The sequence below is a fragment of the Grammomys surdaster genome, unplaced genomic scaffold (assembly GCF_004785775.1).
Source record: "Grammomys surdaster isolate TR1022 unplaced genomic scaffold, NIH_TR_1.0 125739, whole genome shotgun sequence".
NCBI classification, from domain to species: Eukaryota; Metazoa; Chordata; class Mammalia; order Rodentia; family Muridae; genus Grammomys; species Grammomys surdaster.
In genome coordinates this window covers 2,466,140-2,492,688 of record NW_021620571.1, presented here as the reverse complement: position 1 = coordinate 2,492,688, position 26,549 = coordinate 2,466,140, and the positions used below count along the sequence as shown (strand labels likewise).

At 40.8% G+C, this 26,549-nt stretch overlaps 1 protein-coding gene across 2 annotated transcripts in view; it reads right to left on the bottom strand.

The window, feature by feature from the left end:
- The window catches only part of Lpcat2 (lysophosphatidylcholine acyltransferase 2), a 63,146-nt gene that overhangs the window by 25,164 nt on the left and 11,433 nt on the right, over nucleotides 1-26,549 (bottom strand). Inside the window, exons 3-11 of one of the 2 annotated variants that reach the window (XM_028788218.1) lie at nucleotides 25,371-25,588; nucleotides 24,016-24,128; nucleotides 22,192-22,252; nucleotides 21,094-21,152; nucleotides 19,811-19,845; nucleotides 15,962-16,016; nucleotides 8,385-8,467; nucleotides 5,334-5,459; nucleotides 3,892-4,045 (exon numbers count right to left, since the gene is read on the bottom strand). In XM_028788218.1, coding sequence (XP_028644051.1) covers nucleotides 3,892-4,045; nucleotides 5,334-5,459; nucleotides 8,385-8,467; nucleotides 15,962-16,016; nucleotides 19,811-19,845; nucleotides 21,094-21,152; nucleotides 22,192-22,252; nucleotides 24,016-24,128; nucleotides 25,371-25,588 — 904 coding nt within the window. Of the gene's footprint in view, nucleotides 1-3,891; nucleotides 4,046-5,333; nucleotides 5,460-8,384; nucleotides 8,468-15,961; nucleotides 16,017-19,810; nucleotides 19,846-21,093; nucleotides 21,190-22,191; nucleotides 22,253-24,015; nucleotides 24,129-25,370; nucleotides 25,589-26,549 lie in introns of both variants that reach the window. The other variant, XM_028788219.1, reaches the window with a different exon arrangement.

Genomic DNA, 26,549 nt, shown 5'->3' with positions numbered 1-26,549 from the left:
ATATGAAAAGCCAAGTACAGGGAACAAAGATTTATAGCTGGAAAGGTGAAATAAACTGTGTTTCTATGAATTCTTTCCCCAGCTCTGGTACTGAGAGAGCTGCACCTGTGCTATTCCTGATTTAGTCTGTAGCTCCGTGTACACGTCATCTACCAGACGAACCCTGGCCCAGCCTTTCATGTCCCCGTCTCCTTTTTCAAGACATCTGTATAGGAAAACTCTTCTCCGTATATTTTTAGGGAAAACAAATGTAAAAGTCCCTCATCTCATAGCGTCGCTGGGCACAAGGCTGAAGCTACGCAGTCCTGTCACTACATGGACGTTTCTTTATGTCCATTTTAATCCTGTATGTGGCTCAAATTATGGAACCTCCCTTGATTTTATTTTATGTTTTAGTATAGAATTGAGATCATCCTGTGTAAGCTGACACTTTGAATTAATTTTTTCACTAAATTGTGTCATGAACATTTCACTGATTTATAGATTTCCAAAATCACTCACGTCCTAGTGAGTTTTTACATATAATTAACTTTAATGTCTGTCTTAGTCAGGGTTTCTTTTCTTGCACAAACATCATGACCAAGAAGCAAGTTGGAGAGGAAAGGGTTTATTCAGCTTACACTTCCACATTGCTGTTCATCACCAGAGGAACTCAGGACTGGAACTCAAGCAGGTCAGGAAGCAGGAGCTGATGCAGAGGCCATGGAGGGATGTTACTTACTGGTTTGCTTCCCCTGGCTTGCTCAGCTTGCTTTCTTATAGAACCCAAGACTACCAGCCCAGGGATGATACCACCCACAAGGGGCCCTCCCTCCTTGATCACTAATTGAGAAAATGCCTTACAGCTAGATCTCATGAAAACCTTTTCTCAACTGAAGCTCCTTTCTCTGTGATACCTCCAGCTTGTGTCAAGTAGACACAAAAAAACCAGCCAGTACATCATCTAAAAGTGAGACCTCAAATCAACCAGAGCAGATCAGAAATCAGTGCCTGCAGCACCAAGAGAGACCTCGAGAAGGAGGGTGGGACTGTTTTACAAAGCAGAGGCAGGTAGGCTAACCAGGAAATGATCACATTACACTGTTCAGTCAGGGTAAACAACACAAATGCACATGCAGAATCCATGAACAGGCAGGATCAAATCAAATGCATACACTGCCTAAGGAGCCAAGGAGGAAGACCTTATGTTTACACTAGTGAGACCGTGCATTCCACACCACAGAATGAAACGAACGCCAAGTCTTATAAAACAGAAAACATAATAATAAACACAAAACTTATTGAAATAGTCCATGGAGAAAGGTACTTGGTAAAATAGGCTGCAGTTCTCACCGGTATCACTGTGCCTAGAGCCAACTGCCTTCTCTCAGTCAGAGTGACACAATCTGTCTGACTGGCCGATTATCATAATCCCTGCTGCTAGCTCCCTTTCTCACTCCCAAATCTTCCTGTGTTTAAATGTGACGTAGAAACACCATTGTTGGCAGGTGTCACCAATCAGAAGCTGGAACATTCCTGTAACTGCCAGCTATGGTAGTTTGACACCCGAAGTACAGGGCAAGTTCTACAAATACTAGTTAATGCTGATGAGGGGATCCTGAGAAGGTTAAAGGTGTGCTGCAATGGCCCCCATTTGCCCGTTTCATATCCTTCCTGTTTCCTCACCTCTCCTTGTTTGGATGTTGGTGCTGCCATATCCCTTCCTGTCAGCATGTCAACTAAAGAAACTTCATTGGAAGCCACTTGTGTGGGTTTTGAGACCCAGTACAAGAAAGTGGCTATAGAAATGTCACAGAGGCTCAGAGCTTGTGAGAGTGGCCAACCAATGACTGGTCTAACGTGAGGCCCATGCCACGAGAGGGAGCCAGAGCCCCATGACTACACACACATACGCATACACACACACACACACACACACACACACGTGTCAATGAAATGATTCCTAACAATATTCTGCTATGCTGCTGAGAACAGCATAGAGCCACACTCAAACATTACGTGGCTTGGGGAATCCCACAGAAGAGAGGGAGGAAGGATTATAGGAACCAGAGGGGTCAATAACAGCAGAAACTATGGCCCACAGAATCAACTCAGCAGGGCTCACAAAGACTCACAGAGACGGAAGCAGCAACCATGGAGCCTGCATAGGCTTGCACTAGGTCTCTGCATACATGTGGTGGTTGTTTAGTTTGGGGTTTTTGTGGGACTCCTAATAATGGGAGACTGGGTGTCTCTGAGTCTTTTGCTTACTCTTGTGATCCTTTCCCTTCAACTGGTTTGCTCCATCTAGTCTTGATATGAGGGTTTGTACCTAGTCTTATTGTATTCTGTTATGCTGTGTTTAGTTGATATCACTGGGAGGCCTGCTCTTTTTGGAAGAGAAAGGAGGGGGAGGAGCAGATCTTGGGGAGAAGAGAGTCGGGGGATAAGAGGCTACAGTTGGGGCATTATTGTATGAGAGAAAAATAAGTTTTTAAATGTAACAGAAAAACAGTGGCTATAAAGTTGAAAGCACCTCTACTTTACCAATTTGCATAGCTGCAGCTGATAAATTTTCTTCCTCACCGAAAGTTACCATTGTGCTTTAAGCACACCATGACATTATGCTATTTCATGTAAGTGGGCATGTTATTTGAATGCTGTAGCAATCCCAGAAGAGACGCACAGGGACTACATACAGAAAAAGGCTGGTGACCAACCCGTATCATATTAAAGACTAGTTGACTCTATGAGATCACAAAACAAACCACTAGGAAGATGAGCATGCTGGAGACAAGGAGAGGAGAGAGAGCTAGGACTCAGGAAGCTTGCTCTGCCTGTCATCAGCATGATTTCGTTGAAATACATCTTTTTGATAGATAACTGAGGATTCTAGAATTAAGCAAGAGGGAGGAGGTACCCTTTAAGCCCTCTCCCAGTTGAACTACAAAAGGACAAACTAGCTGTAAACAAATGAGGGTTGGTGATGCCATTTAAAGTCCAGAGAACAATCAGTAAGGGTATGAACCATGGAGCCCTGAAGTAGAAGGCCATGTTTAAACGGCCCCAATTGGACACAAGGCAAATCCTCCTCAATTGAGAAATAACGGGAACAACTTATTGATACAGTCAACACAATGGCTGAATTAGGACTTTAATCCTATATAAATCCATTTATATGGCATCTTCAATATGCATAATGACTGGAATGGACAGCAGATTAATGGTTAAAGGGGATTAGAGGTGGAGGCAGGCTCAGCTACAAATGAATAGTTGCAAGAGAATTATTGTATATTTTTAGACTATTTTAAGACTAGTCTGTCTTAATTGCTACAGGCTTCTACACATGTGTTAACTATAGGCAAAAGAGTTCACATTAATACTTCATCTACTAAAATGAATTTTTAAAGGAAATTTGAAATCTTAATTTCTGGTTTTTTTCCTGAAGAAACTTGATTAACGAGCTGGTTAACCCATTGCACACACCTACATTTTAGGACGATGGAGACTTCATTTGAATGCTGTCAGGCAATTTCATACAAAAATAAAACCCATTTGCTCTTCCTGCATTTCGGAGGCAGCCCAGAAATGTTCAGGATAATACCATGTCTCCAACTTTCTAGTTCTACATACTTTTAAAAGGTCTTCCCAATTACATAAACACTTCCAATGCTACACTGCAGATGTAACTATACAGTCAGCTTTTACTGCTGAAAAGATACCTAAACTAATTTACACCAATTGATGTTGCACTACATATATTCCCAACTGTATTTATTGTCCATACTAGGGGGAAGATCAATTCATGACATTAAACTACATTGGTTCTTCTCACACTGACCTGTAAGTTCATCTGCCTTGCACTCTGTAGGAACTGGCCGAGTAAAACGTTAGAGAAAAAGCTGAACGTACCCTGTCAAAGAGTGCAAAAAGTTGTCTCAGGATATCGGACACAGGCAGCTTCAAGTATTCTGCAAACTCCTCGATTCCAATTCTGCCCCCCTTGGAGGAGCTTGCAATAGATGCATACTCATCCAAGTGCTTCCGGATGCCATCCCAGTCTAACCTAGAGAAAGAATTATAAGTGCACGTTATTAGTTCTAACTCACACAGACCGTTAATGAGAGTTACTTTATCAATTTGTGGAAGGGAAACTATTTTATGTTAAATTTAAAACGGAAGTGAGTAAGCATTTGAGAGGACATATCAAACACATATGAAAGCATTTAATTTTAAAAAGTGTGTCGGTATAAGTGACAAAACCCTCAAGTATTGGGAGGAAAGAAAGGTCACTAGAGCAGAGTCGGGGACAGGAAGTAATCCGTGAATTTTTAACCCAATGTGATCTGGAAAGTCAACCATTGCTTATCGAGTTCTTATGAAAGAAATTATAAGTATTTCCTTCAAAAAGCTTTCAGGCTGACATTCATAGTTCACAAAATGGTACAACGGGGTCGTTCACTAAACTATACACACTTCCTCTTAAAAGTGAGAATAATAAGATATTGGGGTCAATAAATTCTGTAAATTCCAGTAAGGATAAGAAGTGAATTAATTCTGAAGACGGGTGTGAAGGTCAACTCTTACACCGAATAGCCAAATTACTTACACCAGATGATCCAAATTAGATCACAAACAAACAAACAAACAAGGGGAAGTTTTTCCCCCAACAACAACAACAACAGTATGTGAAGGCAGGAAGGCTGTTGCCCACATGACTCATCAGGAAAAGGTGCTTGCTATTAAGTCCACTGAACTGAATTTCTTCTCTGTCATGGAAATCATGGTGGAAAGACACAACTGAGTTTGGAAGTTGTCTTCTGACCTCTACATAGGGATTGTGGCATGAATGTATACACAAGTGTGTGTGTGTGTGTGTGTGTGTGTGTGTGTGTGTGTATGCACACACACATACCTATTAAAAAGGCAGACATAGTGCAGGTATTTTAAGTAATAGAGTTGTCTGGGTCAGTTTTCCCCATATGATGTTCTGAGCATTGCATGCCAGTGCCATCCATGGTACAGACCCTCTTGTAAGCAGGTCTGAATTCACCAGCTGCTCTAGGGCACCAGGGTGATTTATATGTACCTACATATGGATAACTCTTGCTTCTTACCATGAGTAGCTCATACAGACACCACTGTGTCAAGTAGTCTTGATAAAACAAAAATAGATTTAAAAAGTAGAACATAAATTCACCATTCTGGCTTTCCTGCTAAGCATCCCCAAAAAACTAGAGCTCCCCTCTCCCATAGAACCAGATCTGAACAATAATAAAGTGAGAGAAAGCAGAGATGGAATTTCCCACTCATTGAACATTTATGAGGGTTTAGTGATTTAAAAATACACTTACTTCAGTTTCCGGCTAATCTTAGAGAATTCTACCAGCCCAGCCTCCATCGGTAACGTGAGCTGCCCTGCTGAGATCATCAGCCTGCAGTCTTCATACGTGTGATCCGTGACTGGTATTTCCAAAGCTCTACAAGCAGTAAAACAAACAAACAAACAAACAAACAAAAACAAAACAAACAAACAAACAAAAACGTTCAATGAAATGCTCATGGTTTTCCACTACCCTTGAGCTGGTGAGCAGGCCAGAGTGCCTGGAGAGAAGTGAATAAGCCCTCAGATTCTCCTCATCTGTTTTTTACTTTCCAGTCTCACCCACTGCCCACTGAAGTACCTTCTGTCTGTCTGTAGAGCCGAAAATTTGTATTTTGCGTTCTAACCAGAAATGCAATACACTATTAGTAGTGTCATAAATCATACAGAATAATAGTGGTGTGGAGGCTGGTGATGGGAAATATAGGCTTGAGTCCCACACTGTCACTCATATGAATTTGGGAAAAACAGCTCAGTAACTGGGTCTGTTGCCTTCCTCAGCTCAGGGCTGCCGTTAGCACAAAGCTAGATGATGTGATTTAAGGGCCTACACGGCACTCGGTGGGAAGAGCCTGCACTGTACCCATCATTGCTTTCTGAGTTTTATACTGTAACACAGGTCTCAGCGTGCACTCCAGGCTCAGCCTCCTGAGAGCTGGCACAAACTGGCACGTTTTCAGGTGGTTTTATCGTCTATTTCCCCACTTGTGTCTCATTATAATAAAAACCGCATGGAAGACAAAGCAGTAATTTTAATATCCATTTTATATATGAGGACAAGGAGCTCAGGGCGGGGTGACCAGTTCTCTCACTCTTTCTGAGAAGCCATCACTCACCCCGCTCACCATGCAGGAAAAGAGCTGATTTTAAATAAATCTCTTCTTTGTTTTTAGGTATACTTTGGAAAATCGAGATATATGATACAAATTCTTTCTGGTTCTAATATTTATTTCTTCATTTTTAGACATCAACTGACATATAGTTATAAAATTTGCTCTTACATTATGGGAAAAAAACAAAACAAAATTTGTAGCTGGTTTAGAAACTAAATAAAATGTGCACACCCACGTATTCTCAATAGCAAAAATGTTTCCATAAACACTTATCCTATTTTGAAAACTAATTTATTTTGCTGTGAAGTAACACACTTTTTATGTGGGAGGGGGGATATAAAATCTGGACTTAGTGTTTCCATTGTTGTGATAAAACATCATGAACAAAAGTTGGAGAAGAAAGGGTTTATTTCACTTATATTTCCAGGTAACAGTCTGTCACTGAAGGAAGTCAGGACAAGAACTCAAGTAGGAAAGGAACCTGAAGACAGATGCTGATGCAAGTACCACAGAGGAGTACTGCTTTCTGGCTTGCTCCTCATGGCTTGCTCAGCCTGTTTTCTTACAGCTCCCAGAATCACCAACCCAGAGGTAAAACCAGCCACTGTGAGCAGAACCCTCTCACATCAATCAGTAATTGAGAAAATTCGCTAAAAACTAAGGGATGCTGAAAGGAGGGACAGTCTTCCCCAGGGAAGAACGCACCAATTGGTTCTCCAATACCAAATGCTCAGCCCTGAAAACATACATACAAGTAACATTATTCAGACTGAGTATCTGTATTATGTACTTACACACACACACACACACACACACACATCACCACCAACAACAACAATTAATGAAAGAAGTCATAAATTTGAGAGAAAGAAAAAAAGAAAGAAAGAAAGAGAGAGAGAGGGAGGGAGGGAGGGAGGGAGGGAGAGAGAGAGAGAGAGAGAGAGAGAGAGAGAGAGAGAGAGAGAGAGATTATATGGGAGGATTTGGAGGGACGAATGGGAAGGAGAAAATTATGAGCTATTATAACCTCAAAAAATCAGACTTGTCTATGGGCAAATTGCAGGGAAGCATTTTCTCAATTGAGAATCCTTTTTCTCAAATGATTCTGGCTTGTGTCACACTGATATAGAACTAGCCAGGACAAAGTCAAATTCTGAGTTTCTGTTGGGTTCTTAATAAAGCTGGGGGGAGGGGGATCTGTGTGTCTATTAGCCCCAAACCTCCTTGTGGGGCTCACAGAAGGAGGTGGCACCTGGGAAAGGGAATACCCCAGAGGGCCCTGAGGCTGCCTGGGTGGTCACACAGCGTAATACATTCTCTTCTTACAGGCTGGGTGATTTATCTAAACAAAATACTGGCCAGTTAAAACTCCCTTAAGTGCAGAAAATATTCACCATCTGTTGTGCAGTTTCTTTTCTTTCTTTCTTTCTTTCTTTCTTTCTTTCTTTCTTTCTTTCTTTCTTTCTTTCCTTCCTTCCTTCCTTCCTTCCTCCCTCCCTCCCTCCCTCCCTCCCGCCTTCCTTCCTTCCTTCCTTCCTTCCTTCCTTCCTTCCTTCCTTCCTTTTTTAAAGATTTATTTATTTTATGTATGTGAGTACACTGTTGCTGTCTTCAGACACATGAGAAGAGGACATCAGATCTCATTACAGATGGTTGTGAGCCACCATGTGATTGCTGGAAATTGAACTCAGGACCTCTATTAGAACAGACAGTGGTCTTAACCACTGAGCCATCTCTCCAGCCCTGTAGCACAGTTTCTAAATGCTGTTCCAGCCAACCTTTCATGGGTGCAACTGTTTTCCTTTTCTGTGCATCCTTCTACAAGCAAGCCTCTTCCTTTGGATGCTATAATCATTAATACCTTTGAAACACCGGCCTCGGACAGCCCAGGGAGTAAGAAAAGCGGCCTCAGAAAGAGTGACTGAAACCACCCCAAGGTGCTGCTGTGGAAGCACCTGTGGAAGACACTAGCTACTCTTTGAACCAGAGACACACTTTTCTCGGTTTGAGGCGGCACCTGGGAAGCATCTGTAGATTGTTTCACTACCTGTGCCCCTTAGCATACCTAATTTTACTTATCATATGAGTTGGCAAATGAGAACCACAGGGGGTGTGGCGGTGTTAAGCTATATTAAATGATGTTTATCATTATTTTTCATTATCAGTTGGAATCTCCAGGACATACTTACTCTGCCATTAAATTCCGGACTCTACTGGCAAAAAGGAGAGGATCCCTCTTTTCTTCCTCGCTTGGTGCTTGCACAGGCATAAACTGAAAAACAAACATTTTTCCATAGCAATCCTTGGGCCCAAGACAATAACAACTAAATGACCAGTCAATGTACCCCAATTGTGGTCTTCCTGGAGCTCCTGTTACATGTCACGGAAGGGACACTGGGCTTGGACTTGGGATATGGAAGCCTGGCTGTGTTGAATTTCTAAGCTGCCTTCTCAACTTCAAAAGATAGCCACGGTCACCTACCAGCTTCATCATACTACTGAAGAGAACAGAAGCCTACAGTTCTGGAATTTACAGCGCAGCAGTGCCTAATGTCACCCTCTCAGAGCTGGATTCTCTTCATCTCCATTTGATGTGAAAATAGCCTCCCCCAACCCTGCCTTTTCTTTAAGAAAGAGAAAAAACGTTTAGAGTATTATCTATTCTACCCATTTCAATGTCAACTACACTTTAGTTATTTGATCAAAAATAATGTATTTTTAAAATTATTTTTGTTTTGTTATTTTTTCCTACCTAAAAAAAAAAATTAAACTTCAGAACTGGCTTTCTAGCTTTTTGTCTGTCATTTTTTCTTTCTTCTTTTCTATTCTTTCTTTCTTTTTTTTGTTTTTTTTTCATTTTGAATTTGACTCTATTCTCTATCTGACATTGATGCCTGATTTTTACTGTCCTCACGTTAAGTTCATGCATGTGTGTGTCATGTCATGTCATGTCAAGTCATGTGGGTATATGTGCTCATATGTGTACATGGATGTGGAGGTCAGAGGTCAAATTCAGGATGTCTTCCTCTACTGCTTTTCATTTTATCTGCTTTTCCGACAGTCTCTCCCGGAACCCACAGCTCACTGACCTAGACTGTCTGGCCAAAGAGCCACAAGGGTCTGCCTATCCCTACTCCCTCTTACCAGTGCTAGAGTTATGAGGTGTTCATGCCAGGAAGCAGGGAGGTCACCCACATCCTCGATCCCTTTAATTTATGGTTTTTTAACACCAAGAAGGTTTTAATTCCATATTCAATACAGTCTGTCAGCACTTACAGTAGTCTGGACAAGATTATTCGGACCCTCTCCTCTAAAGAAGATTCACATCTTAATAAGCTACATCAATACGTCATTGTAATCCCTTACATGAAGTACAATTATACATGGGTTTAAATCTTAGCCTGCCTACCCAGTGTTACAGAAGTCACATGGCCCAGGCTCAGCCCAAAGCTTGCCAGACTTTATTTTTTCCTACAGAACCATCTTTTCCTGGAGCATGAGAAACAAGGAGTAGGAAATTATTAATTTTGAGTGGGGCTGGTGACAAGGAAGTGTAGCCAATGCAGTGAGTGGTGGACAGGAAGAAGATCCAACCCAAAGTGCTAACGCTGTACAAAATGTTTTATAGAAAATCCAATCCTCAATCATGGGAAAGCGCCATCCATTTTGTCTCTACTTGTTTATTGAAATATGTTTCTGAGCCAAGGACCATGCTATATGCTTCATAGGTCCCACTTCATTAATTCTCTTATTTAAAATCATGAAGATAAAAATGTCTAAAGATGAAATGATTCAAGGTATTGTGGCTCGAGTTCATTCAACAAATATTGTTCAAGAATGAACCTCTCATGTGCCAGTCAGTGCACCAGGCCCTGAAGACTTGGCACTGAAGTCTCTCCCCGACAGGAAGCTCTGCATGAAGTATAGCAGGTATTTATCATACAGGTGAGCCATGTCAGCCAAAAAGAGCCACTACTCTGCTGGATACCTTATAATAGGGGTGTTATGGATGGCTCTGTCAGTCCTGAGGCAAACCTTACCATTCAAAATGAAATGTTAGCTTTTTAACTTATGATAAAAATATGGCTTAAAAGACTAAACAACACAGCCAAGCTCACATATAAATGGCAGACTAGAACTCAAAAAGAAAGAAAAAAAGATTTGTCCAAAGAAATACCATTATTTTTTTCAGATGAACTTATACTCAAATATGGTTAGGCATGCTATGAATCTTAGGATATTAGTGACTCAGATGAAGTTTGGTCAGAGCAGAGGGACAAGACAAGGCCTAAGGTTCTTTTGCTTGCTTTACTTTACATGTATGCATGGGCCATTGAAGCCAGAAGGAGGTGTGAGCCACCATATAGGTGGTGGGAATTGAACCCAGGTCCGATGGGAAATCAGCCAGTGCTTTTAACTGTCGATCCATCTCTCCACCCCAAGGTCGGAGTTTTTCGACAATAACTTGGGTGGTTGGGTACCAGAAAGGAAGACATTGGGAGGAGAGAATGAAGGGCCTGGAAGATTCTGTAATGGCCCCAGGAGAGACCTTGGGACAGTGAATGGGAGGAAAGAGGATACAGAGCATGATGGGATATCAGAGGCATTCTTAAGATAAATGTAAAGGGCTTGCAGAATAATGTGCTATGGGTCATTTTATGTTATGTGCTTATCTTATTAACTTAACAAGGAAGCAACAGTATGTTGAAGAATAAATAGCCCTACTGTGTGAGCCAGGGAAAGGCATTTAGCCTTTTGGGCTTCAGGTCCTTTTGCCAAATGAGCAAAGTAGAGTCCATAATCTCTTAAGGTCCTTTCTGATCACAAGTCTCTACTGTGCCTCTAACTCTCTACAGTGGAAAAACCAACCAAGCCACCAGAGGTCTCCACGTCACTTAATATATCTACAACAACAAAGGGCAAGTCAGTTACTGAAACTTCCCTCTGCCCTAACAGAGTAAAATGTATCAACGCTTGCATAGTATGAAATTCAACGAAGAAAACAGGAGGTTAAAAAAAAATCAATGTCTATTAAATTTCTAACAAGACAATATAAGGCGAGAAGGTTTTTCCATTTTTTAAGCCATGACAGTGTACTTTGAACTCCAGAAAACCGGCAGGCATCCATGGGAACTCATCCCCTGTTCGACTGAACCTGCTTCTGGCCCCAAAGTTTCTGCTCTCCTCTCTGCCTAAATATTCTCCAGTTTTCACCATGCTGCACTTTGTCTCACAGCCTGTCCCTGTTAAAGATTTGTTGTCCTGTTTCTAAGCTTTGTGCTTTGTTTTTTTATGGTCCCCAGGTCTTCTCAAGCCTTAAACCGTACACAAGATTCAGGGAAAACTCCTTGGTGTATCAGCCATGCTTATCCAATAACCAGGACTACACCTGTCACCGACCCTGAACACTTGTAAAACTAGTTTGCTGACTGTTTCGTAACCACGTCGAGCACATCTTACCAACTACTGACTAAGAAAGGGAAGACAGACGGCTAACTGCTGGCATAATCACTATCTTCCTTTTCTTTTTTGTCTTAGAAAGCAAAACCACTCTTAGGCCAATGTGAACATATGAGATGCTGTAGCTCTTATGATTCCTTTCTAAAGCTTCAGAGAGAAAATGGCAAAAAAAGGCAAAGACTGTTATCAACATCAGTTGGTGCTTCCTTCCCAAGGGAAGAACACTGCCAGATGAGGTAGGATGTAAAATTAATGCTTAATGAAAGCTTACCACATAAGTGGCCTTATTAAATTTCACAACACAATAAAAATGTGTTATTATCCTACTCACCAATGAGAACATAGATTTAGAGAAGCTGACGTAATTTTCACACATATAGGCAGGTAGTAAGAGAGAAAATATTTTTTTTTACAACACTCATGTCTACTAACACTTAGAAACTTCAGAATTTTGTCAAGTTCCAGAACAAAGTTGCTTTGCCAGAACAAGTGTATGTGTGGCTGGTGTATATTTATGTGAAGGTGTGAAATTGAGGTTTTCTAAAAGGCCTTTTTTAGATACAAAATTATAAATAATTTTAAGTTCTTTGGCTATTTAAATAAATTATTCAAACATACGGGTACATGCAGCAAAACACTGTTCAGCGATGGGCGGAATATATAAGGATGAGCCTGTGAGGTTGCAACAGAGATGTTTATACTTGTTTTTAGATATAAAATGATAAGTATTTATCACTGTATCATAACTGCCTGCAGTATTTAAAAGATATCGAACAGCTTTGCAGCCGAGACGCAACAGGCTCTACCACATAGCCTAGAAATTCTAGTCTCTGTGTGAAGAAGACTTTTTTGTCTAGATTTGTACAAGTACAGTCTATGCTTACACAAAATGCATTTCTGTGAATACACTGGCTGTTACATATGACTGCATTTGAGCTTTCCCCCTAAGCAACTAACTTTTTGAAGACGTAAAAATGTTATATAATATACAGCCATCATCATAATTCACCCAAGTTCACTTTTAAAAATGTAATCCTAATACCATATTCTTGAATAGTAAGTCTTGGCTCAGGTTTATTCAAGGTCGAAGGTGTTTAAATAGCATGTTTACAACAATGACTTGGAAATAAAGATTTCCATCATTAAAAAAAAAATGAAAGAGAGAGAGAGCTGCTTACCTAGACACATGCAAATACAGGGACAAATGACCATCAAACAAGCTTGCTGTGGGGCAGCTCAGCTCTGCCACCGAAGTGACAGAGAAGCCTGAGTCTCAGCAGCAAGGCCCAGATTATTAGTCTGTGCTAGGGTGTGGCCACACTTACTGCCCAAAAGGCTGCTGGGCTGTATTTCTGAGTTATATTCAAACAGTGGAGAACTAAAATATTCAAATGTCATGAAGCTATTAGACCCAGGCATGGTGGTATACATCTTCAATCTTAGCTACTCAGACATTAGGGCAGGAAAGTTGCAAGTTTGAGGCCCATCTGGGTAGCTTAGCAACGTTCCTTCTTAAAATAGGATAAAAATGCTGGCGGTATATGTGATTCCATGGTAAAGCCCTTGTCGAGCCTGTGTGAAACCCTGCATGAAATTCCCAGTACCATAAAAGAAAAGAAAACGAGTAAAGCAGTCATGAGCTCCATGGGGGAAAGAACTGAAAATCCAAAATAAATAGAACAAAACTAAGAATACTAAACTTAAAAGTCAATAAATTCCAGTTCTGCACCACAATCCAAATATATCAGCCCAACGCCCTACTGAGTCAACTACGCTCAACAAGGCTGAGCATCACCTGGTGAAGCTGTGAGACACAGAATACATTCTTTCCTTTGCCAGAGGAAGAATGCAAAGACTGTAACTTCTTTCTTGCTCTTTCCTGACACGGAAAGGAAATGTGGCAAGAGCAGTCAGAGACAAGATGGGGAACTTACGGACCCTGATGTAACGCAGTTTCATCACTGACAGATGCAAGGCAGGAAAGTCCAGGGCCTTGTGACTCCACATCGGCAGCTGGCTCTTGACTACAGAACAGTCGATATACAGAGAAGGGTAACTGATGGTGAGGGGTGTGTGAGTGTGTGTGTGTGTGTGTGTGTGTGTGTGTGGTGTGTGTATGGTATGTGTATGTGTGCGTGGTTTGTATATGGTGTATGTATGTGGTAGTGTTCCAAGTGTGTGTGCTATGTGAGTGTGGTATATGTATGCATTGTGTATGTGGTATGTGTGTGTGTGGTATGTATGCATGGTATGATGTGTGTTTTGTGTGTGTATAGTATGTGTTGTGTGTATATGGTGTGCACTGTATGTGTGTACAGTTTGTGTACGGTGTATATATATTGTATATGCAGTGTGCGTATGTGGTGTGTGTGTGCATGGTATGTGGTGTATGTGCGGTGTGTATGGTATGTGTGTATATGTATGTTTAGTTTGTGTTGTGTGTGTGGTGTGTGTGAATATTGTGTATGGTGTGTGTATGTGGTGTATGCGGCATGTGTATGGTGTGTGGGGGGGACTGTGGGGTGTGTATGTTGTGTGTGTAGTATGTGTGTGTGTATAGTGTGTGTGTGTAGTATGTGTAAGTGTGTATATAGTGTGTGTGGATGGTATGTGTTATATGTGGTGTGTGTATGAGTATTGTGTATATGGTATGTGTGTGTGGTGAATATGTATGGTGTGTGTTACATGTGTGTATGGTGTGTTGTGTGTGTGTATGTGGTGTATGGTCTGTATGTGGGGTGTGTGTGTGCATGTGTGTTTGTATGTGTGTGTTATAGCTTCCAAGTCTGCAGGGGTGATAACAAGGTTGTTTTAAGTATAGGTTGGTTGGTCTCTTTTTTAGAAAAGGAAACCAGAGCTAGACCACATAAGCAGTTACTAAAGAAGAAAGAGCAGTGCTCAGGGCACTTAGGGACAATAGTGTGAACTTGTCCCAAGTGTCCTCTGTGCAAAGAGTTTTGTGTTCTAACTATTCAAAGGCTCTGAAAAGACCCCCAGTTCGCGGCATTTGCCTTAGCGTTTGCTGAAGGTTGTGGGACACAGAGCAGCTCTTTGCCTCCACAGAAACAACTGAGATTATCCCAAGAGTAAACGCTCTGCTCCTTTTTATGACTATGCTGACAGATGCTTTAAAAGTGGATAGGTACACAGTGACACTTATAAAAAGGCATCTTCAAAGTATGAGGATGGCATGCAAATCTCCAAAGAATTCACTAAAGTTTAAACTGATTCTGAACTCTAATCCACTCCTGTGTATCACTTGGGATTGCTACTTAACTATGAAGAGTTAAACAATTAAGTTGCCCAGCAAGGAAAAAAATGTATTTTAAATGCCATAGTCCTGCTACCTAGAACACATCTCGAGTCAGAATTCTGAAGTATACATAAAAGTGTAATATTTTCTTTCTTTTTTTAAGAATAAGTTTATTTATTTTTATTTTATGTGTATGAGTGTTTCTGCCTGCATGTATGCTGGTACTACAGGTGTAGTGCTTACAGAGGCCAGAAGAGGGCAGTGGATAACCTGCAACTGGAGTTACGGACAGCTGTGAGCTGCCATGTGGGTGCTGGGAATCATACCTCGATCCTCTGGAAGAACAGCCAGTGCTCTTAACCTCTGTGCCATCTCTCCAGCCCCCTACTTCCATTACCTAACCCACAGGTGCAACTGGAACATCCAGGCTAGAGTCTCAGATGCCAACACTCTAACCTTCGGTAAGGACTTGAAGGTCTCACTTGCTATCTAGAACCAATTCTTAAGGTCTTCAAATTTGGATCCGAATTTTGAAAAGGTTCTAGTCATTTGCTCATTCTCCATCTGCTCCTGAAACTCAAAGCCTGTCCTGTGAACGAGGACACAAGCCACACAAAACTCCCTAGGGTACCCAGGTGTAAACAAGAGCATCCAAAGCTGGTTTCTCTTGTCCACGTCTCAAGTATTACCTCTCAGCTTTCATACAGCTCCTCTTTGAGGAAGCTGGCTCCACCAGCTAGCACTGCTCTTTTGGTTGGGTGTGGGACATTCAATTAGGCAAGGACCAGCATTAAAATGCACAAGGGAGGGAAGTGGGGAGGCACATTTCACCTGCCCGAGTGATTAGCATGTTGGAGGGTCTCAGAAGTTACATGTGCTTGCTGGCTTGATTCCAGGAGCTAAATCTCACACCGGGGACTTAGGAACCAAATCCATAAGACCGGGGGTAATTTGAAAGGTGCTGGACGTGCTGGACTGCAACCTCTAAGCTAGGATTCAGGGTCAGAGCAGAGGCTGCATCTTAAGCCCCAAGGCTGCATTTAAATGGCTTACCTCAATTTCCACCTTCGTGAAGAGTTGACAGAAAGTGAGCACACATAGCTGGATGCTGAAAAAGAGAGGGGAGAAGTCTGTTCTTGGTTGCGCAGCAATACAAGGACAGTCTGTTCTTCACACACAGGGACTCCCACGTCACGCTACATATATATTTTGGATTTAGATAAGCTAAGCTACATTCAAGCCCTGACTCCGCTCCGGGTTAGTCAACTACTCTTGTGATTGAAAAACTAAATCACCAAATGAATCACTGTGTTGCATTAGTGAGTGTGACCTGAACCTCAAATGTACAGTTTTCCTTGATAGCACACACTCACAGGCCTAAGTCTCCATAGAAAGTACCCCTAGTCTACTTTAAGAAACACAAATATGTATGGGAGACAGAGCTCAGTGGTTAAGAACACTGGCTGCTCTTCCAGAGAACTCAGGTTCAGTTCCCAGCATCCACATGGCAGCTCATTCCTGTCTGTAACTCCAGTTCCAATACTCCTTGACCATCAGGCATGCATGTCGTGCACAGACATACATGTGGGCAAAACATCCATACACATAAAATAAAAATAAATAGATCTGGGGCTGGAGAGATGGCTCAGCAGTTAAGAACATTGACTGCTCTTCCAGAGGTCCTGAGTTCAATTCTCAGCAACCACACAGTGGCTCACAACCATATGTAATGGAACCTGATGCCCTCTTCTAGTGTGACTAAAGACAGCTACAGTGTACTCATATAAATAAAATAAAATCAATCTTTTAAAAAATAGATCTAAAATAAAATTTTAAAGGTAAACAAATGTGTTTACAGAAAAACTCCTAGGTAGGACATCCTATTTACAAATTCTTCTGGTAACAACTTTTTAAAAGTCAGTGGGGTATTCCTTAAAATTGCAAATTTTATCAAAGCCATCTCAGTAATAAAGCTTGAAGTATGGAGAAATATCCTGAAAAATGTACAAATGTCACTGTAATTCTAGACAACGGGCTTCTGTACATGGCTGGCCAACCCATCAAAGGCAGTTTTGAGACAAATGTCATGCCTCACAGCTTTCTAGGATGAATTTAGACTCTAAGCCAGATTTCTGTAGGATTTTCAGTTTAGCCTCTTCCAACAATTGACCCAGAACTCAGGCCCAGTGGATTAGACCATATGTTTAAGAAAGCAAGCAGTCAAACTTTAATTTATATGTGTGTGTGCTATTGAGAAATTAAAGAATGATATCTCTGTAAGAATTATCTGAACTGAGACATTCTTAAGTTAGGAATTTCACCAGAGAATGCTGGCTCCACATGGATGGAAGGGGCACTCAGTGCCTTCAGCTCCAGTGGATAAACCCGAGGTCACACAGATAGCTCTGGGTAAATCCCGTAAGTCACAAAACAAGCAAAAGGACATGAATGCAGGAAAGGGAGGTTGTGGGGAGAAGGACAGGTTGACGGGGTGGTGGGAAGGAGAGAAGAGGATGAGGAGTAACATACCCAGAATGCATTGGAGTTACATACCCAGAATGCATCAGAGTAACATACCCAGAATGCATGTTTCATGTGTGAAATAGCCTAAGAACAAATTTAATAAACTTCATAGTTTGAAAAAAAAAAAAGAAAAAAAAAGAATTGGGGAGTTAGATTAAGTATTTGTTAGAGTTAATTCTGATATAAAACTGTGATTGTTTCTAAGCCTTCCCTCAGAAAGAAGGAAGACTTTTTACTACATATATGCTCCAAGCCACACCAACCCACCTTAACCACTGTCAAGTAAACTATCTTAAAATTTTCCTATTATTACACTATGTGTTTGAGTGTTTTGACTACATGTATGTCTGTGTACAATGTGTGTGCAGCATCCACAGAGACTAGAAGAGGTCATCAAATGCCCTGAGATTGGAGGTGCAGCCAATTCTAAGATGTCCTGTTGGTATTTGGGTCCCTCTGCAAGAATAGCCAGTGATCTTAACCACCAAGCCATCTCTCCAGCCCAAGTGAACGATTTTCAACCATTTATATAGGGCCTTGGGATCAAGTATTTGGACAGGGATATATTTAGTTTTTAAAGTATGAAGGTTAAAACACAACAGCTCAATAAGCATGCCTTGTTCACAATACAGAGGACACTTCTTTAAAAACCACTTTCCACAGCTCTATCCCTTCTAAGCTCACTCCCCCAGTGTCCCTTCTCCCTTGGGGTATCTGCTCTGATGAAATATCTACGCTTTGGTGAAATAGCAACTGAGGATATAGATTTGAGGGCAATAGGCACAAGTGCTTGCAGAAGCATCCAGTAGGTCAGAAGACAGGCAAGGGCCATGTGCATGTGCACAAAACAAACTGTGCTTTTGAAAGATCTTGTGTCTCTGTCTAATTCATGAGGCATCTTTGGCACGAAACATTCTTTCCTCTCCAAAATTTACTTCATGATTTCATTTTTCCCTTTATCCCACACTCCCTAGAGCGGAAGGCTGTATTCTTAAATCCCTCTGTGTTCTTCCCTTAACTCGGCTTCCAGAAAGCTTTCTTTTATTTAACCTTCACAACCACCCAGACTGCTGTCTAACACAGCCATACAGATCAGCAAGCTCAAAGCCACACTCTCCACAGGACACCTCGCCTAGAAGTGCCCAAAGGATACCACACATTAGAAGATATAAATCGGTATCCACTGAAATTCCAGACGCTATGTTTCTGAGATGATCAAATGCTACTTGTCTCTCTACATTTTTTGTTGCACAAAAATTAAAAAAAAAAAACCTCGGAATTCAACATTAGTAGCAGCATGAAACACGCAGCTAAGAGAGTCAATTGATTCCTTAAAAAATTGAACATAATACACTGCCTACCTCTCCTTCATCGTCATGTTCTTTGTTTCCAACATTATCGGCTTAAGTTCACCTAAAAGAACTGAAGACTGAAACTCAAAAGGAATGTGTGTGTTCTCTATAATAGCTTTTATGTAAGTGTCCCATGAGCTACCTTTCCTAATTCAAATTTATCATCTCAGAGAAATTTCTGACCACATATCCACAAAAGGAGGAATACATACTGCCTTTTCTCCCAGACCTTCCAAAGCTCAAGAGATTGTGTCAATGCTATGTAGAGAAGCCAGGGTATGCTAGAATATATTGATGGCATCCATTGTTATTTGAGCTCTGTTGACATTGCCAAAAAAATGGGTAAGGCCCCTGGGATGATTTATAAATCCAGATTTACATATGGGTCTTGCTGAAATTTAAGGAAGCTCAAATTTTTCTAGCGGGAGCCAAACAAAAGATCTTGGAAGAAAGCTCCAAGACATGCTCCGTTCTTATAAGAGGCCTGTTTCACTTCAGCTTGTTCGATGATGAAAACATCCCTCACCTCTCTAAGAGCTCCAGAAACTGCTGACTCCTGTGCTTTCAAGATCTAACACCGTGGAACTGAAGTCCTGGGGAGCCACTTCCTTAATACAAACAGACACGCCACAGCAGTTTCAGGTCCTGAAACTCAAGTGATCTGAACTGCTAAAACCAGCCACATAAAGTCTGAGCAGACAGACTACATGATGTCAAACCTACAATGGGAATGAGACCGCAAGATCCAAGCTAAGCGTGATGCAAGCCAGGGCTCTAGAATGTTCCCTACAAATTGACAGGTATCCAGTATTCTCAAAATGGTGTTTAGCAGACATTAATCTCACTGGGTGTTTAGTAGGTAAGAAGGTGATACTGTCCCCAGAGATATGATTAAAAGACTCAAGACTGATTAGAAATGTATGGTTTTTATACAAACAAGATCTTGCTTTTGGAGAAGGAATAAATGACATTTCTTTTCTTCATTAAGATAGTTTGCACGAAGTGTTAAACTATGTGAGTGACTTACAATGTATATCCTTGCCATGTCCAGGTCACGGTATCCTAAAAGAGAAGTAGTCGAACTGTTAGTCTAGACTGGTCAGGATACCTATGATCTCAGCAGATGAGAGACGGAGGCAAGGGTAGTTTTAGCTACATCATGAGTTCAAGGCCAACTGAAGCTATATGAGACCTTGTCTCAAAAAATAAACAATTCAAACAAAAAATTTAAATAACAACAAAATAAAACTAATCTTTGTTTAAAATTAGGACTCGTGTAGACCTTTACTAGAGTAAAAAGCAACACATTAAAGACTAAAATATGCTTGCAACTATTAACTAACGTGAATTAATGCAAAAACTCATTAATTACACAGATTATATAGCTACACAGAGATCATTTCCCACCCCTATATATTTTTATGGAACAACTCGTTCTGAATTTAAAATATTGTATGTGTTCATTTATTTTTCCCCCAAACAAGCATATCTGGAAAAGTAATATACATGTAATATATGTAACTTGCCAATTATCAAAAATGATTATTTGGAAGGAAAAAAACCAAAGCAGTACACAATGAAAGAATTTTAATATATGAAGATTTAAATATACAGACAGAGGCCTGAGTAGATTTAACTTCTTTTTTGCTGCAGATATTCAAGTTGAGAAGCCAGCCATTAGAAAGCTGAACAGGCCCAGAGCTCACAATCTTTCCTAATACGACTAACAGTTACCCTGTCCCTTTTATTACCCTCTGGTAGGGCATGAAGCCCAGTGTCTGGAGAAGGGCAGCATAGTTAATGTGTACAGGATAACGGTGAGACCAGCTGATGCACAAGACATTGCTTCCTGGGGCAGCCTTGGACTGTAGAGATGACTGGAGCTGTCTACGACAGTTTCTACACCAATTGCCAACACTCACACAACCAGTAAATAATCAACCCGTACTTACTGCCTTCTCCCAGGTTTATACTCTGCTTCTGGCCTTTCTACCACCAGTCACCTGTGCATCTGGAAAGGTTTCCTTGTCATCTCCACAAGAGTCATAACATCCCTACTGTTAGTCTAATCAAAGCCTAACTCTGAGGCTCCGCTATCCATCACAGAGACAGCAGAACAGGGACTATATTATGCCTTCCTGAAGCTAAGTTAGACAGAATGGTGTTTCCTACTGGTATCACATTTTAAAATGCCAGTGGCAGGGGGCATTACTCTGCCCAGTTGCTTCCCCCATTTACCCTTTCACCAATGAGATATTTAAAAGGATCCTAGAAAACGAGCTATTTGAAACACAGAATTCCTTCCCTTACCAGCTTGTTCGGATATCTGAGGAGGACGGGCTGTACTGGAACTCCTGGGATGAAGGCTCCTAGAACCACATCGAAATTGTATAACATGGTTTGTACCTGAGCAAGTGGTATATAATAATCAAACGGTATAAATACACTGATTGCTTGAGAGTAGACAAAACAGAGGCCATGCTGAAGTAGCTACAAGTTATTACAAGTAAGTTATTACTGATGAGTTATTCAAAGTAAGGCCTAAGCCTTAAGTAAAAGGTAAAACATTAAATGCTGTGCCTCACCCCCTTAAGCATATATTTATTCAGTTTTCTTTGATAAAGAAAATTGATGACATTTATTTCAAAACAATATTTCAGCATACGTATAATTTTACCATTTATTTATTTTTATTTTGGAGGTGGTTTTCATTTCCCAAATACATACTATCCAACATGTTTTATTAAAAAGTACCGATGAAAGTCGAGGTGTGCAGATAATAAGAACTAAAATGCTTGAAGCAAAGCTGTCATACTGGCCTGAAGTGAGCCACGCCTTTGTGCAAAGCATACTAGCAGCCAACACAAACAGAATGAAGTGTTTGTTACAAGTTAAAATGAAAGGTGCACTCATGGCTGCCTTTCTAGCATTAAAAACAAAAGTGAACTTTGGAAGGCATTTTTTAAAAGCATGAATGATATCAAGGTAGGCTGTCTACTTCTTGACAGAAGACCCCAGATATCTAAGAGGTTCCTTGGAGGAAAAAGAAAAATATCAGTGACCTCTGAGCATTCGCACACAGAGATATACACATAGACATATACACAGAGACACAAGCACACACATACAGACACATATGTAGATTCACATACGAAGATGAACACAGACACACAGACACACAAACACATATATAGATATACATAGGCAGACGCACACACACACATTTCTCTAAAAGGGAAAGAGAGCAAAGAAGTAAATAGGCGTAAGTTCTGTGGAATCACAGCATCAGAAAGATTTTATCAGAAAAGACACGCCAGGAGCAAATGAGTTATACTGTGCTTTACAATGGAGTCATCTGAGAAATCTCCCATACTATATTGTTACAATACATAATTTAATTTATCTCACCTGGTTTAAAAGTAATCAAACAGGAGCGATTAGTACAAGTACCTTCTGGGAAAACTAGTATCTTGGGAGAAAAGGAATAAATTTATTATTTCAATCTAATTAATAGATTACCTCGTTATTCTCCTATGACTTCACCAACACTGCTAATGCTTCAAAAAAAAGAAATGAAACAAAAATCTGAGTCGTGATTCTAGTAAAGCTGGACTCAGATTGCTCCAAACACTCCTTTAAAATAAGTGTAATTTAAAAAAACAAAAAGTGCAGTTTGACCACTATGATAATTAGAAAAAGATAAAGGCTTTGAATAAATATTATTCTTAATTTATGGAATATGTTATTCTATTTACACATTTCTTTTACATTTCTCAATGCTTTTCAATGATCTGAATAAATTTAAAAGAAGACATAAAGCAAGGTAATATCTTTAACCAAATAAATCTTATTGTTATAGTTTCCTCATTAAATGCTATTTACTCCCAACATATAGTTCAGGGATGCCTTGACAACAGAAGAGGGGATCGTGTGGTGCCTTCTGCTCAGCTGCCTTACTTATCACGTGGCATACACTTCGTGGCTTGCTCTGTTTTTCCTGGGGAAGCATTTTAGCTGTTCATGTGCTACTTGATCTTTTCTCTGAGAAAGACTTACAAACACTGGGAGCATCTCCGTTAATTAAGACATAAGCTTGGTTTTCTGATGCTTTTAAAATTTAGTCAAGAGTTAAGTTCTAAGGATAGAAAATCAAATCCCTACACTCAGAGCAGTTAGTAAATATATGATCTGTCATAATTAGAGAGGGAAAGCATTGGCTCAAACTGTGAAACAGGAATTAACAAGTAGGCGTAATTCCATCCCCTAATTGATAAAATGGGTTTTCTGTGACAACCAGACACAACGGCCAGCGGTCATTACTTGGTATGAATCCACAAACAGCTTACTAACAAGGACTGCTAGCAAAGTGAGTCACAGACATCTCAGGGAGGAAGGAGCGAGCATCCAATAGCCTAGCAGCTCCAAGTGAATTATTTCCAGTCTCCTCCCCTCCGTGTGGCTGTCAATCACAGCTGGAGAAGGGTTCCAAACCAGACCACTTTACCCCTGAACAGAAAAAAAGTTCTGTAAAATGAGAAAAACGAGCTGAAATCTGCCTCCATGTTGTCTCTCACCTACTAATCCTAGACATACTTCTTGGATCCGAAGAGAAAATCTAATTTTTCCAAATGTCGGTCCTCATAGGCCTTGGTTTCTCAAGCCCCCAGGGTGGGTGTACTTGAACATCTATGTGTGACCATAGGAGGTCTGCCATCTGTCTGCTAGTGATCTTGTTCTCGTGAGGGGAAGAATAGAGGGTGTTCGCTGGACCCAAACCTGTTTTATGCTGTACATTGTACCCTCCTTTAACCCTAAAACTACACCCCAGGGAAGGGAGCCAGGAGATGGTGAAGTATAACATGATTTTACAGGCTGTTTTGATATGCCCTTGAATGGAAATCCCTATTTAAATATAATTCAGAAAAAAAAAATGGTACGCTTAGAATATTTTCAGTCAAGTGAGTTAAATTATATAATTATATTATTGTATTTGATAGGTATTAAAGTCAGTGTTAGAGAATCATTTTTTATGACTCAAAGAAAACATCTGACAGATAAAGGGATAGGAGCATGTGGGAACAGAGCCTTCTTCACACTAGCTGGTTTTACCCTGCATCCTTTACACTGCAGTCTCATGGCATGGGTATCTTGCTCTCTGTGGACCCAGATGAGAACATCTACAGACAAACACAAGCCCTCAATATATATGAATGACCAGCTCCTGCATCTTACCTGGGGCCATTCCCCCCCTGATGTCGCTCTCTTTTTTATTTCATTGATTGTGTTTTTTCGGGAATCCGGGTCAACTCGGGATACCAAAACTGGCTGCAAAGCCCGTAACAGTCCTTGAAGACAAAAGGACATAACCAAGTCATTTTTTTTAAGCCACCATGGCATTAACATTGGATAAACTGAGATGATTTTTACAGCAAATGAAAACGCTAGCAAATCTAAAAGAAGAATCTTTTTAAAACATAGATTCAAAGTTTTCTAGTTAGCTTCTAACGTTAAATGCAGAGATGGGTACTGTTTCATTGATTCTACAGAAGTTAGTGGAAGGGGGGGGGAGTGGAGGGAGGAGCAAATGTCTCTCCCTTAATGGATCTTAAGCTGTTAATCAAAGCTTCAAAACTATCTCGTTTGATTTCAGATCATGTACATGAATAGAGGGTGATTATGACTGATTTTACTAAAATCCTTCTGAACAGGTCACCTCCTATCACATAAAAACAGTGTTCCAGTGCTCTGCAACGGAAATGTTTGGGAAAAAGCCATGTAGCATAAAGCACAGTAAATTGCACACTGAAGGACAAAAAAAAAGTGTTTTTGTTCATTCATCGACAAAGCTACGGGGATTCCTATTCTTTCTCGGAGGAGGCAACATCCGGCATCGATTTTCACACCTATTCTCTCATCGCTTGGTCTGTGCCTTAACCTTGGGACAAGCAGGAGCAGTTACTTGGAGACTGATTCCTCTGGGAGAGATGTAAGCATCTGGCAGGAAAAACATTTCACTCGCTTCATTATTTTTTATGGCAGGAAGCACTCACTGTTCCACTTCGTAATTTTCAAAGAGTTATACAAATGTCCCTCAGGGAACTGTAGGGGCACAATAATTTAGAGCTGGGAGGAAAGATTCAGCACATTTATCAGCCTAAAACCATAAAGAGAAGTTCATGAAATAGCATGTGACCAGTGGCTTCTTTTTTCCCAGACTCTTAAAAAAAAAATAAGTGTTTTTGAAATCTGATTTTCCTTGTGACATGTAGGAACACAAAGATATGACAACGCAGTAATAAGGGAAAGTCTCCTGGAAGCCCAAAAGCTAAAGATAAGGGGGGACACCTCATTCTTTACATAGAATAGCTTATTTAAAGAAAAGGAAAATGTTTAAAATATTTTAAAGCTTTATTTTTAACTGGCTGGAGATGTCACTCAGTGTTAGATCATTGTCCTACATGTACAAAACCATGAGTTTAATCCCCAGGAATGAAAGTAATAAGCACATTGAAAATGCCTATATATGATTCTTTCATCTTAATGTACGCACATGATAAGACTTCAGCTGTTGCCCTTCGGATACTTACTGCCAGCCAGAGGGGTCTGTGCATTCTCATTCCGTGACACCAGAGAAGGCAGCCCAGCTACTACACAGGCAATTCCGTCGAAGAACGTGGAGTGAGGGGCAACAACAAAAATGGGCGCTTCCAGGGGGCTTGCAACCTTTCCTTTCACGGTAACCGTAAACCCCATCGAGAAGAACATGGCACGGCCCAGGAACTTCAAAGCAGGCTGAGTGATCTTCCTTTGAACGCAATGATGGAAAAGACGTTGTTTTAGCCTTGCTTTACTCTAAAGTGCAGTAGGAAAGCCAAAACAGATCAGAGAACCTCATCTTCATTGATGAGCTACAGAGAGTAAGAGCTCGGAATTATCTGTAGCTGTCAACTTGACACATGTGGAAGGAGGCAACCTCAGCGGAGGAGCTGCTCTCTCCTCCCCCCCCACCCCCCCCGTCAGATGCGCTGAGGGTGTATATGTCAATAGATTACTTCCTTTATCACCAATTGATGTTGAGGACCCAGCCCAGTCCACTGTGGCAGCAGGGCCTGGACTGTGTGAAAAGGTAACTGAACATGAGCTCAGGGAGCAAGCCAGTTAGCAGTGTTCCTTCATGACCCTCTGACTCCAAGGTCCTATCTCGAGTTCTCCTGCCTGACTTCCATGACCAACAGATTATGACTTGAGAGTTGTAAGATGAAACAAACCCTTTCTTCTCCACATTGGTGTTAGACAGTGTTATCATGGCAACAGAATGAAAATTTGAATAGGAACTGAACAGAGAACTCCTCTGAATTGGCACTGTTCTAAATGCTTCATATATGTTAATAATTTTAAGTCTCAGCCAATCCTTGTGAAATGCATATTATTATTATCATCCTCATTTTTAAAACTTATTCTTTATATATGTATATATGTATATGTTTATTATACACACACACACACACACACACACGTGTATGTCCGTAAGAATGTGTATACTGACTACAGTGTGCATTTGGTGGTAGCGGAAAACTTGTAGGAGTCAGGTCTTTCCTTCCACCATGTGGATCCAGGGGCTTGAACTCAGGTTGTTAGGCTTGGCGGCAAGCATGTTGACCCAGTGAGTCATCTTGCTAGCCCTTTGAACTTCATTATTTACATTTCCATTTAATTGTGTGTGTGTGTGTGTGTGTGTGTGTGTGTGTGTGTGTGTGTGTGTGTGT